The sequence below is a fragment of the Papio anubis genome, chromosome X (assembly GCF_008728515.1).
Source record: "Papio anubis isolate 15944 chromosome X, Panubis1.0, whole genome shotgun sequence".
NCBI lineage: Eukaryota > Metazoa > Chordata > Mammalia > Primates > Cercopithecidae > Papio > Papio anubis.
Genome location: NC_044996.1, coordinates 80,817,861 through 80,832,597, shown reverse-complemented (window position 1 = coordinate 80,832,597; position 14,737 = coordinate 80,817,861). Strand labels below are relative to the sequence as shown.

The 14,737-nt window shown below is 40.0% G+C and overlaps 1 protein-coding gene across 1 annotated transcript in view; it reads right to left on the bottom strand.

Annotated features, from left to right (window-relative positions):
- TEX11 (testis expressed 11) overlaps positions 1-14,737 on the bottom strand; it is a 329,846-nt gene that overhangs the window by 269,857 nt on the left and 45,252 nt on the right. Inside the window, exon 5 of the mRNA XM_031660592.1 lies at positions 542-621. Within this exon, the coding sequence (XP_031516452.1) occupies positions 542-621 (80 nt within the window). The remainder of the gene's footprint in view (positions 1-541; positions 622-14,737) is intronic.

The window sequence follows — 14,737 nt, the reverse complement described above, 5'->3', positions numbered from 1 at the left end:
TGCATACATTTTATAGTTTACAAAGCATTTTTCACAAAAACTCTAATTTTAACTCTATAACACTCTAAGGTAGATATTACCATTTTCATTTTACAAATGAGAAAACTAAGTAATCTTCCAATGTCACATAGCTAGTCAGTGGCAGACCTAACCTAGGTCTTCAGACTTCAAATCCTGTACTCTTTTCCTTATTTACTTAGTGCTTCAAATTTTTCATTTGAAAAACTCATTTAGAACTAAGTATTACCATTCCCTTAGATGAAGAAACAGTTACTCTATCAAGTTAGAGGTGAGAAAAGTAAAAAATAAATCATCAACCCAGAATTATAAGTTCAGTATTTGGTTCATTGAACCACTATAATAACTACAGTATTCTGAGAACTTTAACTGTAGTAAATATATCATTATAAAAGGAACACCACCAAAAAAGGATAGCACTAAAAGATTCAGCCCCCTTCTAGTTTCACACTAACTTTAACCATTTTCATAGAAGTAACAACCATCTCATTTCATCTCCACTTTCTCCTAAATTAAGACTTACCATAATCAGTCGTTGAATACCTTGTTCTGAGGCAAATGAGGCTTCACACATACTCAGCAACTTGCAAGCAACATAATGTACTGCAAAACAGTAATTAGGCAATGATAAACACAAAACATTCATTCTCCTTTTATATACACCAATAAAGATAAAAGATGATTGAAAGGAAGTCAGTTTTGTTATTAAAAATAAAAATCGTAAAAGCCTTTTTAAAAAATCAGTTTTCAAAAGTAAATGACCTGAAACTTATTAAATGGATCATTTACTGAATGCTTCAGTAAGAGATTTATTTATTTATTTATTTATTTATTTATTTATTTTTGAGACAGCGTCTCACTCTGTCGCCCAGGCTGGAGTGCAGTGACGTGTGATCTTGGCTCACCACAGCCTCCGCCTCCCGGGTTCCAGTGATTCCCCTGCCTCAGCCTCCCGCGTAGCTGGGATTACAGGCGTGCGCCACCACACCCAGCTGATTTTTGTATTTTTAGTAGAGACGGGGACTCAGGTCTCGAACTCCTGACCTCTGGTGATCCACCCGCCTTGGCCTCCCAAAGTGCTGGGATTACAGGTGTGAGCCACTGTGCCCAGCCTAGAGAGATATTTAATACTTAAATTTTAATTTCTTAAAGCCTTAAGTCCCAAAGACTCACTAAAAATACCTGATTCCACATGATGCTCTTGTGTATACCATGTTAACAGAAAAATAATTCTAAATTCAATTGACCTAAAGCTATTCGACATCTGACAAAATCTCTGGACATCAGAATAGTTTTTTATTTTTCTCCTAAAACGTGAAACTTTCTAAATATATATATATAATTTTTTTCTGTAGAGAGGGGGTCTCGCTCTGTCACTCACCCAAGCTAGAATACAGTGGCATGATCATAGCTCGCTGTAGCCTCAAATTCCTGGACCCAAGAAATCCTCCCACCTCAGCCTCCCAAAGTGCTGGGATTACAGGTGTGAGCCACCACAACTGGCCTAAACATACTCTTTTCTGTAGATGTCATAACAGTTCTTAAAGTAAATTTAGGAAATACAGACAACTTCATTATATAGCTCATTTTCTTTGAAAATAGGGAAGTTTGAATAATTATAACCTCTTTATTTCTCTAGTTTATTTCAGCATAAAACATATTCAAGTTTTAAAATACAGCTTCACAAATAAATGAACTAGTTACCTTTATGTTAGATGTCAGCAGCCATTCTACCTATGCTAACACCACTTCTAATTAATAGTCCTTTGAAAAAAAGATTTGCCTAGCAGAAATTACAGGGTAATTGAAATGGTCAGATTTCTATTGGCCATCATAAAGTGTAAAATCTATTCATCACTTAACAAAATTAATTTGTTCTAAAAACCACTTTTGGTAAAATAATTACTAATCATATATTTATACTAACTTCAATTTCCAGTTCTGAAAATTTTTGAAAGTGTTTCTTTTTGGCTGGACACAGTGGCTCACACCTATAATCCCAACACTTTAAGAGACTGATGTGGGTAAATCACCTGAGCTCAGGAGTTCAAGACCAGCCTGACCAACAAGGTGTAACCACGTCTCTAGTAAAAAAAAAAAAAAAAAAAACTAGCCGGGAGTGGTGGTGCATGCCTGCAATCCCAGCTACTAGAGAGACTGAGGCAGGAGAATCTCTTCAACCTGGGAGGCAGAAGTTGCAGTGAGCTGAGATCATGCCATTGCACTCTAGCCTGGGCAATAAGAACACAACTCCAACTCCAACTCAAAAAAAAAAAAAAAAAAAAGAAGAAGAAGAAGAAAAGGTGAAGTTTGGACTGGGCGGAACTCAACACAATGCGACAAAGTAGCTGTGGCCAGACTGCCTCTCTAGATTCCTCCGCACTGGGCAAGTCATCTCTGAAAGAAAGGCAGCAGCCCCAGTCAGGGTCTTATAGATAAAATTCCCATCACCCTGGGACAGAGCACCTGGAGGAAGGGGCATCTGTGGGCACAGCTTCAGTGAACTTAAACTTTCCTGCCTGCCGGCTCTGAAGAGAGCAGCTGATCCTGACAAGGAGGATTCTCCCAGCACAGCACTCAAGCTCTGCCAAGGGACAGACTGCCTCCTCAAGTGGGTCCCTGACCCCAGTGCCTCCTGACTGGGAGAGACCTCCCAACAGGGATCTAGAAAAACCTCATACAGAAGAGTTCCAGCTGGCATCAGGCTGGTGCCTCTCTGGGACAAAGCTTCCAGAGGAAGGAGCAGGCAGCAATCTTTGCTGTTCTGTAGCTTTCACTGGTGATAACCAGGTGAACAGGGTCTGTAGTGGACCTCCAGCAAACTGCAGCAGACCTGCAGAAGAGGGGCCTGACTCTTAGAAGAAAAACTAACAAACGGAAAGCAACAACATCAACATCAATAAAAAGGACCCCCACACAAAAACCCCATCCAAAGGTCACCAGCCTCAAAGATCAAAAAGGTAGATAAATCCACAAAGATGAGGAAAAACCAGTGCAAAAATGTTGAAAATTCCCAAAACCAGAATGCCTCTTCCCCTCAAAATGATCACAACTCCTCTCCAGCAAGGGCACAAAACTGGACAGAGAATGAGTTTGACAAATTGACAGAAGTAGGCTTCAGAAGGTGGGTATAACAAATTCCTCTGAGCTAAAGGAGCATGTTCTACCCAATGCAAGGAAACTAAGAACCTTGATAAAAGGTTACAGGAACTGCTAACTAGAATAACCAGTTTAGAGGGGAACATAAATGAACTGATGAGCTGAAAAACAGCAGGAGAACTTCGTGAAGCATACACAAGTATCAACAGCCAAATCAATCAAGCAGAAGAAAGGATGTCAGAGACTGAAGATCAACTTACTGAAATAAGGCATGAAGACAAGATTAGAGAAAAAAGAGTGAAAAGGAACAAACGAAGCCTCCAAGAAATATGAGACTATGTGAAAAGACCAAACGTACGATTGATTGATGTATCTGAAAGTGATGGGGAGAATGGAACCAAGTTGAAAAACACAATTCAGGATATTATCCAGGAGAACTTCCCCAACCTGGCAAGACAGGCTAACATTCAAATTCAGGAAATATGGAGAACACCACTAAGATACTCCTCAAGAAGAGCAACCCCAAGACACATAATCATCAGATTCTCCAAGGTTGAAACAAAGGAAAATATATTAAGGGCAGCCAGAGAGAAAGGTCAGGTTACCCACAAAGGGAAACCTATCAGAATAACAGTGGATCTCTCTGCAGAAACCCTACAAGCCAGAAGACAGTGGGGGCCAATATTCAACATTCTTAAAGAAAAGAATTTTCAGCCGGGTGCAGTGGCTCACACCTGTAATCCCAGCACTTTGGGAGGCCGAGGTAAGAGGATCACAAGGTCAGGAGTTCAAGACCTGCCTGGCCAATATGGTGAAACCCTGTCTATACTAAAAATACCAAAAAAAAAAATTAGCTGGGCATGGTGGCACATGCCTGTAGTCTCAGCTGCTCGGGAGGCTAAGGCAGAAGAATCACTTGGACCTGGGAGGCGGAAGTTGCAGTGAGCTGAGATCACGCCACTGCACTCCAGCCTGGGCAACAGAATGAGACGCCATCTCAAAAAAAAAGAAAGAAAAGAAAAAAAGAAAGAAAGAAAAGAAAAGAATTTTCAACTCAGAATTTCATATCCAGCCAAAATAAGTTTCATAAGCAAAAGAGATTTCCAAACAAGCAAATGCTGTCGGATTTTGTGACCACCAGGCCTACCTTACAAGAGCTCCTGAAGGAAGCACTAAATATGGAAAGGAAAAACCAGTACCAGCCACTGCAAAAACACACCAAAATATAAAGACCAAGGACACTATGAAGAAACTGCATTAACTAATGGGCAAAATAACCAGCTAGCATCATGATGACAGGATCAAATTCACACATAACAATATTAACCTTAAATGTAAATGGGCTAAATGCCCCAATTAAAAGACACAGACTGGCAAATTGGATAGTCAAGACCCATCAGTGTGCTGTATTCAGGAGACCCATCTCACACATAGGCTCAAAATAAAGGGATGGAGGAATATTTACCAAACAAATGGAAAGCAAAAAGAAAGGAGGGGTTGCAATCCTAGTCTGATAAAACACACTTTAAACCAACAAAGATCAAAAAAGACAAAGAAGGGCATTACATAACGGTAAAGGGATCAATTCAACAAGAAGAGCTAACTATCCTAAATATATATGCACCCAATACAGGAGCACCCAGATTCATAAAGCAAGTCCTTAGAGACCTACAAAAAGACTTAGACTCCCACACAATAACAGTGGGAGACTTTAACACCCCATTGTCAATATTAGATAGATCGAGACAGAAAATTAACAAGGATATTCAGGACTTGAACTCAGCTCTGGACCAAGCAGACCTAATAGACGTCTACAGAACTCTCCACCCCAAATCAACAGAATATACACTCTTCTCAGCACCATATAGCACTTATTCTAAAATCAACCACATAGTTGGAAGTAAAACACTCCTCAGCAAATGCAAAAGAACGGAAATCAGAACAGTCTCTCAGAACACAGTGCAACCAAATTAGAACTCAGAATGAAGAAACTTGCTCAAAACCGCACAACTACAAGGAAATTGAACACCCTGCTGCTGAATGACTACTGGGTAAATAACGAAATTAAGGCAGAAATAATGAAGCTATTTGAAACCAATGAGAACAAAGAGACAACATATCAGAATCTCTGGGACACAGCTAAAGCAGTGTTAAAAGGGAAATTTATAGCACTAAATGCCCACATCGGAAAGCTGGAAAGTTCTGAAATTGACACCCAAACATCACAATTAAAAGAACTAGAGAAGCAAGAGCAAACAAATTCAAAAGTCACCAGAAGACAAGAAATAACTAAGATCAGAGCAGAACACAAGGAGATAGAGACATGAAAAACCCTTCAAAAAATCAATGAGTCCAGGAGCTGATTTTCTGAAAAGATTAACTAAATATCATAGATAGACTGCTAGCCAGATTAATAAAGTAGAAAAGAGAGAAGAATCAAATAGGCAATAAAAAATGATAAAGGGGCTATCACCACTGATCCCACAGAAATACAGACTACCATCAGAGAATACTATAAACACCTCCATGCAAATAAACTAGAAAATCTAGAAGAAGTGAATAAATTCCTGCACACATACACTCTCCCAAGACAAAACCAGAAGAAGTCAAATCCCTGAATAGACCAATAACAAGTTCTGAAATTGAGGCAGTAATTAATAGCCTACCAACCAAAAAAAAAGAAAAAGAAACTCTCGGACCAGACACAGCTGAATTCTACCAGAGGTACAAAGAGAAGCTGGTACCATTCCTTCTGAAACTATTCCAATCAATAGAAAAAAAGGGATTCCTCCCTAATTCATTTTATGAGGCCAGCATCATCCTGATACCAAAACCTGGCAGAGACACAACAAAAAAGAAAATTTAAGGCCAATATCCCTGATGAACATCAATGCAAAAATCCTCAATAAAATACTGGCAAACCGAATCCAGCAGCACATCAAAAAGCTTATCCACCACAATCAAGTCGGCTTCATCCCTGGGGTGCAAGGCTGGTTCAACATAGGCAAATCAATAAACGTAATCCATCACATAAATAGAACCAATGACAAAAAGCACATGATTATCTCAATAGATGCAGAAAAGGCCTTCAATAAAATTCAACACCCCTTCATGCTAAAAGCTTTCATATCTCAAAATAATAAGAGTTATTTAGTGGGGGCGGAGCAAGATGGCCGAATAGGAGCAGCTCCAGTCTTCAACTCCCAGCGCCAGCGACACAGAAGACCGGTGATTTCGCATTTTCAACTGAGGTACTGGGTTCATCTCACTGGGGAGTGCCGAAGATCGGTACTACCGCTGCTGCAGCCCGACCAGCTGCAGAGTTGAAGCAGGGCTGCAGGCATTGCCTCACCTGGGAAGCCAAGGGAAGGGAATCCCTTCCTGGTAGCCAGGGGAACTGGAGACACACAACACCTGGAGAATCGGTAACTCCCACCCCAATGCGCTTTGAGCAAACAGGAACACCACAGGGAGATCATATCCCACACCTGGCTGAGGTCCCACACCCACGAGCCTCCCCATTGCTATCACAGCAGTCTGTGATCTACCGGGCAAGGCAGCAGCGCAGGTTGGGGGGAGGGGCTTCACCACTGCTCAGGCTTAAGTAGGTAAACAGCTGCTGGGAAGCTCGAACTGGGTGGAGCCCACAGCAGCTCAAGGAAACCTGCCTGTCTCTGCAGACTCCACCTCTGGGGGCAGGGCACAGTAAACAATAACAAAGCAGCAGATACCCTGCAGACCCAAAATCCACTCTGCCCTGACACAGCTTTGAAGAGAGCAGGATCTCCCAACACGGAGGTTGAGATCTGAGAAGGGACAGACTCCCTGCTCAAGCTGGTCCCTGACCCCTGAGTAGCCTAACTGGGAGACATCCCCCACTAGGGGCAGTCTGACACCCCACACCTCACAGGAGGAGTACACCCCTGAGAGGAAGCTTCCAAAGCAAGAATCAGACAGGTACACTTGCCCAAACACTACCCTGCAGCCCCTGCTGCTGATACCCAGGCAAACAGGGTCTGGAGGGACTCAAGCAATCTCCCAACAGACTCCACAGCTGAGGGTCCTTGACTGTTAGAAGGAAAACTATCAAACAGAAGGACACTCACACCAAAACCCCATCAGTACATCACCAACAAAGACCAGAGGCAGATAAAACCACAAAGATGGGGAAAAGTAGGGCAGAAAAGCTGGAAATTCAAAAAACAAGAGCGATCTCCCCGGCAAAGGAGCGAGCTCATCGCCAGCAACGGATCAAAGCTGGACGGAGAATGACTTTGACGTAGATGAGAGAAGAAGGCTTCAGTCCATCAAATTTCAGAGCTAAAGGAGGAATTACGTATCTAAAGAAAAGAAACTAAGAATCTTGAAAAAAAAAAAGTGGAAGAATTGACGGCTAGACTACTAATGCAGAGAAAGTCATAAACGAAATGAAAGTGAGATGAAAAGCATGACACGAGAAATACGCGGATAAATGCAATGCTTCAGTAAACTTAATTTCACCAACTGGAAGAAAGAGTATCAGCCATTGAGGATCAAAATGAATGAAAAATGAAGCAGAAGAGAAACCAAAAGAAAAAAGAAGGAAAAGAAATGAACAAAGCCTGCAAGAAGTATGGGATTATGTAAAAAGACCAAATCTACGCCTGATTGGGGTGCCTGGAAAGTGAGGGGGAAATGGAACCAAGTTGGAAAAACACTCTTCAGGATATCATCCAGGAGAACTTCCCAACCTAGTAGGGCAGGCCAACATTCAAATCCAGGAAATACAGAGAACGCCACAAAAGATACCCCTCGAGAAGAAAGCAACTCCAAGACACATAATTGCCAGATTCACCAAAGTTGAAATGAAGGAAAATCTTATGCGCCAGAGAGAAAGGTCGGGTTACCCACAAAGGGAAGCCCATCAGACTCACAGCAGATCTCTCGCAGAAACTCCAAGCCGAGAAGAGAGTAAATAATATTCAACATTCTTAAAGAAAGAATTTTAAACCCAGAATTTCATATCCAGCCAAACTAAGTTTCATAAGTGAAGGAGAAATAAAATCCTTTACAGATTAAGCAAATGCTTAGAGATTTTGTCACCACTAGGCCTGCCTTTACAAGAGACCCCTGAAGGCACAAAACATGGAAAGGAACAACTGGTACCAGCCATCTCAAAAACATGCCAAATGTAAAGACTATCGAGGCTAGGAAGAAACTGCATCAACTAATGAGCAAATAACCAGTTAATATCATAATGGCAGGATCAAGTTCACACATAACAATCTTAACCTTAAATGTAAATGGACTAAATGCTCCAATTAAGAGACACAGACTGGCAACTGGATAGCAGTCAAGACCCATCAGTCTGTTGTATTCAGGAGACCCATCTCACATGCAGAGACATTACTACATAGGCTCAAAAATAAAGGGGATGGAGGAAGATTTACCAAGCAAATGGAGAACAAAAAGCTGGGCTGTAAATACTAGTCTCTGATAAAACAGACTTTTAAACCATCAAAAATCAAAAGAGACAAAGAAGGCCATTACATAATGGTAAAGGGATCAATTCAACAGGAAGAGCTAACTATCCTAAATATATATGCACCCAATACAGGAGCACCTAGATTCATAAAAGCAAGTCCTTAGAGACTTACAAAGAGACTTAGACCCCATACAATAATAATGGGAGACTTCAACACTCCACTGTCAACATTAGACAGACTAACGACAGAAAGTTAACAAGGATATCCACAGGAATTGAACTCATCTCTGCAGCAAGACCTAATAGACATCTATAGAACTCTCCACCCCAAATCAACAGAATATACATTCTTCTCTGCACCACATCGCACTTCTATTCCAAAAATTGACCAATGTAATTGGAAGTAAAGCACTCCTCAGCAAAATGTACAAGAACAGAAATTATTACAAACTGTCTCTCAGACTACAGTGCAATCAAACTAGAACTCAGGACTAAGAAACCTTCAATCAAACCGGCCAACTACATGGAACTGAACAACCTGCTCCTGAATGACTAATAAGTACAACTAAATGAAGGCAGAAATAAAGGAGCCTTTTGAAACCAATGAGAACAAAGATACAACATACCAGAATCTCTTGGGACACATTTAAAGCAGTGTGTAGAGGAAATTTATAGCACTAAATGCCCACAAGAGAAAGCAGGAAAGATCTAAAATTGACACTCTAACATCGCAATTAAAAGAATTAGGAGAGAAGCAAGAGCAAACATATTTGAAAGCCAGCAGAAGGCCATAGTCAACCAAGATCAGATAAGAACCGAAGGAGATAGAGACACAAAACCCCTCCAAAAATCAATGAATCCAGGAGTTGGTTTTTGAAAAGATCAACAAAAATTGACAGACCACTAGCAAGACTAATAAAGAAGAAAAAGAGAGAAGAATCAAATTCCATTACCAATTAAAATGATAAAGGGATATCACCAATCGACCCCACAGAAATACACAAACTACCATCAGAGAATACTATAAACACCTCTACGCAAATAAACTGGAAAAATCTAGAAGAAATGGATAATTTCCACACTTACACTCTTCCAAGACTAAACCAGGAAGAAGTTGAATCCCTGAATAGACTAACAGCAGGCTCTGAAATTGAGGCAACAATTAATAGCCTACCAACCAAAAAAAAAAAGTCCAGGACCAGATGGATTCACAGCTGAATTCTACCAGAGGGTACAAGGAGGAGTTGGTACCATCTCTTCTGGAAACTATTCCAATCAATAGAAAAAAGAGGGAATCCTCCCTAACTCATTTTATGAGGCCAACATCATCCTGGATACCAAAGCCTGGCAGAGATAATAAAAAAGAGAGAATTTTAGACCAATATCCCTGATGAACATCGATGCAAAAATCCTCAATAAAATACTGGCAAACCGATTCAGCAACACATCAAAAGCTTATCCACCATGAGATCAAGTGGGCTTCATCCCTGGGATGCAAGGCTGGTCTAACATTCGCAAATCAATAAACATAATCCAGCATATAAACAGAACTAAAGACAAGAACCACATGGTTATCTCAATAGATGCAGAAAAGGCTTTTGACAAAATTCAACAGCCCTTTCATGCTAAAAACGTCAATGTAAATTCGTATTGATGGAACGCCTCAAAAATAATAAGAGCTATTTATGACAAAACCCACAGCCAATATCATACTGAATGGGCAAAAACTGGAAAAATTCCCTTTGAACACTGGCATAATAAGACAGGGATGCCCTCTCACCACTCCTATTCAACATAGTGTTGGAAGTTCCACAGGGCAATTAGGCAAGAGAAAGAAATCAGGGGTATTCAGTTAGGAAAGAAGAAGTCAAATTGTCCTGTTTGCAGATGATGATTGTATATTTAGAAACCCCATTGTCTCAGCCTAAAAATCTCCTTAAGCTGATAAGCAACTTCCAGCAAAGTCTCAGGATACACAAAATTACTGCAAAAATCACAAGCATTCTTATACACCAATAACAGACAAACACAGAGCCAAATCATGAATGAACTTCCATTCACAATTGCTTCAAAGAGAATCAAATACCTAGGAACTAACTAACAAGGGATGCAAAGGACTCCTTCAAGGAGAACTACAAACCACTGCTCAGTGAAATCAAAGAGGACAAACAAATGGAAGAACATACCATGCTCATGGATAGGAAGAACTAATATCGCGGAAATGGCCATACTGCCCAAGGTAATTTATAGATTCAATGCCATCCCCATCAAGCTACCAATGAGTTTCTTCACAGAATTGGAAAAACTGCTTTAAAGTTCATATGGAATCCAAAAAGACCCCGCATCTCCAAAGACAATCCTAAGTCAAAAGAACAAAGCTGGCGCATCACGCTTACCTGGACTTCAAATCCATTATACTACAAGGCTGGTAACCAAAACAGCATGGTACTGGTAACAAAAACAACAGAGATATATAGACCAATGGAACAGAACCCAGTCCCTCAGAAATAATACTCACACATCTACAGCCATCTGATCTTTGACAAAACCTGAGAGAAACAAGAAAATGGGGAAAGGATTCCCCTATTTAATAAATGGTGCTGGGAAAATTGGCTACCAAGGGCAGAAAGCTGAAACTGATCCTTTCCTTACTCCTTATACGAAAATTCAATTCAAGATGGATTAGAGACTTTAAATGTTAGACCTAATACCATAAAAATCCTAGAGGAAAACCTAGGTAGTACCATTCAGGACATAGGCATGGGCAAAGACTTACGTCTAAAAACACCAAAAGCAACGGCAAAAGCCAAAATTGACAAATGGGATCTCATTAAACTAAAAGAGCTTGCACAGCAAAAAGAAACTACCATCAGAGTGAACAGGCAACCTACAGAATGGGAGAAAAATTTTTTGCACCTACTCATCTGACAAAGGGCTAATATCCAGAACCTACAAAGAACTCAAAACAAATTTTACAAGAAAAACAAACAACCCCATCAAAAAGTGGGCAAAGGATATGAATAGACATTTCAAAAGAAGACATTCATACAGCCAACAAACACATGAAAATGCCATCACTGGCCATCAGGAGAAATGCAAATCAAAACTATTAATGAGATACCATCTCACACCAGTTAGAATGGCGATCATTAAAAAGTCAGGAAACAACAGGGTGTGCTGGAGAGGATGTGGAGAAGGGAACACTTTTACACTATTGGTGGATTGTAAACTAGTTCAACCATTATGGAAAACAGTATGGCTTATTCCTCAAGGATCTAGAACTAGATGTACCATATGACCCAGCCATCCCATTACCGGGTATATACCCAAAGGATATAAATTATGCTGCTCTAAAGACATGCACACGTGCATGTTTATTGCAGCACTATTCACAATAGCAAAGATTTGAATCAACCCAAATGTCCATCAGTGACAGACTGGATTAAGAAAAATGTGGCACATATACAATCATGGAATACTATGCAGCCATATCAAAAAGGATGAGTTTGTGTCCTTTGTAGGACATGGATGCAGCTGAATCCATCATTCTTAGCAAACTATCACAAGAACAGAAAACCAAACAATCGCGATGTTCACTCATAGTGGGAACTGAACAATGAGACTACTGGACTCGGAAGGGGAACATCACACACTGGGGCCTATCATGGGGAGGGGGAGGGATTGCATTGGGAGTTATACCTGATGTAAATGACGAGTTGATGGGTGCAGCACACCAACAAGGCACAAGTATACATATGTAACAAACCTGCACGCTATGCACATGTACCCTACAAGCAACTTACAGTATAATAATAATAAATAAATTAAAAAAAAAAAAAAAAAAAAAAAGAGTTATTTATGACAAACCCATAGCTAATATCATACTGAATGGGCAAAAACTGGAAGTTTTCCTGTGGAAAACTGGCACAAGACAAAGATGCCCTCTCTCACTACTCTCATTCAACACAGTATTAGAAGTTCTGGCCAGGGCAATGAGGCAAGAGAAATAAATAAAGTGTATTCAATTAGGAAGACAGAAAGCCAAATTGTGTTTGCAGATGACATGATTGCATATTTAGACAATCCCGTCGTCTTAGCCCAAAAGCTCCTTAAGCTGATAAGCAACTTCAGCAAACTCTCAGGATACAAAATCAATGTGTAAAAATCACAAGCATTCCCATACACCAATAATAGACAAGCAGAGAGCCAAATCATGAGTGAAATCCCATTCACAACTGCTACACAGAGAATAAAATACCTAGGAATACAGCTTACAAGGAATGTGAAGGATCTCTTCAAGGAGAACTACAAACCACTGCTCAAAGAAATAAGCAAGGACACAAACAAATGGAAAAAAATTCCATGCTCATGGATAGGAAAGATCAGTATCACGAAAATGGCCATACTGCCCAAAGTAATTTATAGATTCAATGCTATTCCCATCAAGCTACCATTGACTTTCTTCACAGAACTAGAAAAAACTACTTTAAATTTCATATGGCACCAAAAAAGAGCCCGTGTAGCCAAGACAATCCTAAGCAAAAAGAATAAAGCTGGAGGCATCACACTACCTGACTTCAAACTATACTACAAGATTACAGTAACCAAAACAGCATGGTACTAGTACCAAAACAGATATATATACCAATGGAACAGAACAGAGGCTTCAGAAATAACACCACACATCTACAACCATCTGATCTTCAACAAACTTGACAAAAAAAGGCAATGGGGGAAGGATTCCCTATTTAATAAATGGTGTTGGGAAAACTGGCTAGCTATATGCAGAAAACAGAAACTGAATCCCTTCCTTACACCTTATACAAAAATTAACTCAACATGGATTAAAGACTTAAACATAAGACCTAAAACCATAAAAACCCTAGAAGAAAATGTAGGCAATACCATTCAGGACATGGGCATGGGCAAAGGCTTCATGACTAAAACACCAAAAGCAATTGCAGCAAAAGCCAAAATTGAAAAATGGGATCTAATTAAACTAAAGAGCTTCTGCACAGGAAAAGAAACTATCAACAGGGTGAACAGGCAACCTACAGAATGGGAGAAAATTTGTGCTATCTATCCATCTCACAAAGGTCTAATATCCAGAATCTATAAGGAACTTAAACAAACTTACAAGAAAAAAACAAACAACCCCAGCAAAAAGTAGGCAAAGGATATGAACAGCCACTTCTCAAAAGAAGACATTTATGCGGCCAAAAAAAACATATGAAAAAAAGCTCATCATCACTGGTCATTAGAGAAATGCAAATGAAAACCACAATGATGTACCATCTCACTCCAATTAGAATGGCAATCATTTAAAAAGTCAGAAACAACAGATGCTGGCGAGGATGCGGAGAAATAGGAACGCTTTTACACTGTTGGTGGGAGTGTAAATTAGTTCAACCATTGTGGGAGACAATGTGGCAATTCCTCAAGGATCTAGAACCAGAAATACCATTTTGACCCAGCAATTCCATTACTGAGTATACACCCAAAGGATTATAAATCATTCTACTATGAAGACACAGGCACACGCATGTTTACTGCAGCACTATTCACAATAGCAAAGACTTGGAACCAACCCAAATGCTCATCAATGATAGGCTGGATAAAGAAAATGTGACATATATACACCATGGGATACTATGCAGCCATAAAAAATGAGTGCATGTCCTTTGCAGGGACATGGATGAAACTGGAAACCATCATTGTCAGCAAACTAACACACGAACAGAAAACCAAACACCGCATGTTCTCACTCATAAGTGGGACTTGAACAATGAGAACACATGGACAAGGGAGGGGAACATCACACACCGGGTCCTGTCAGGGAGTGGGGGCAAGGGGAGAGAGAGCATTAGGACGAATACCTAATGCATGCAGGCTTAAAACCTAGATGATGGGTTGATAGGTGCAGCAAATCACATGGCACATGTATACCTATGTAACAAGCCTGCGTGTTCTGCATAGGTATCCCAGAACTTAAAGTAAAATAAAATAAAATAAAATAAAATAAAGAAAAAGAAAATGTTTCCTTTTTTATTCCAAAGTTCCAAAGTTTGCTAATCCTTCAGTATTTTCAAAGACTCTGGTCTCTCAATTATTGCCCCTTTCTAAAAGTATCTTGAGTACCTCCCTCTCAACTTATTC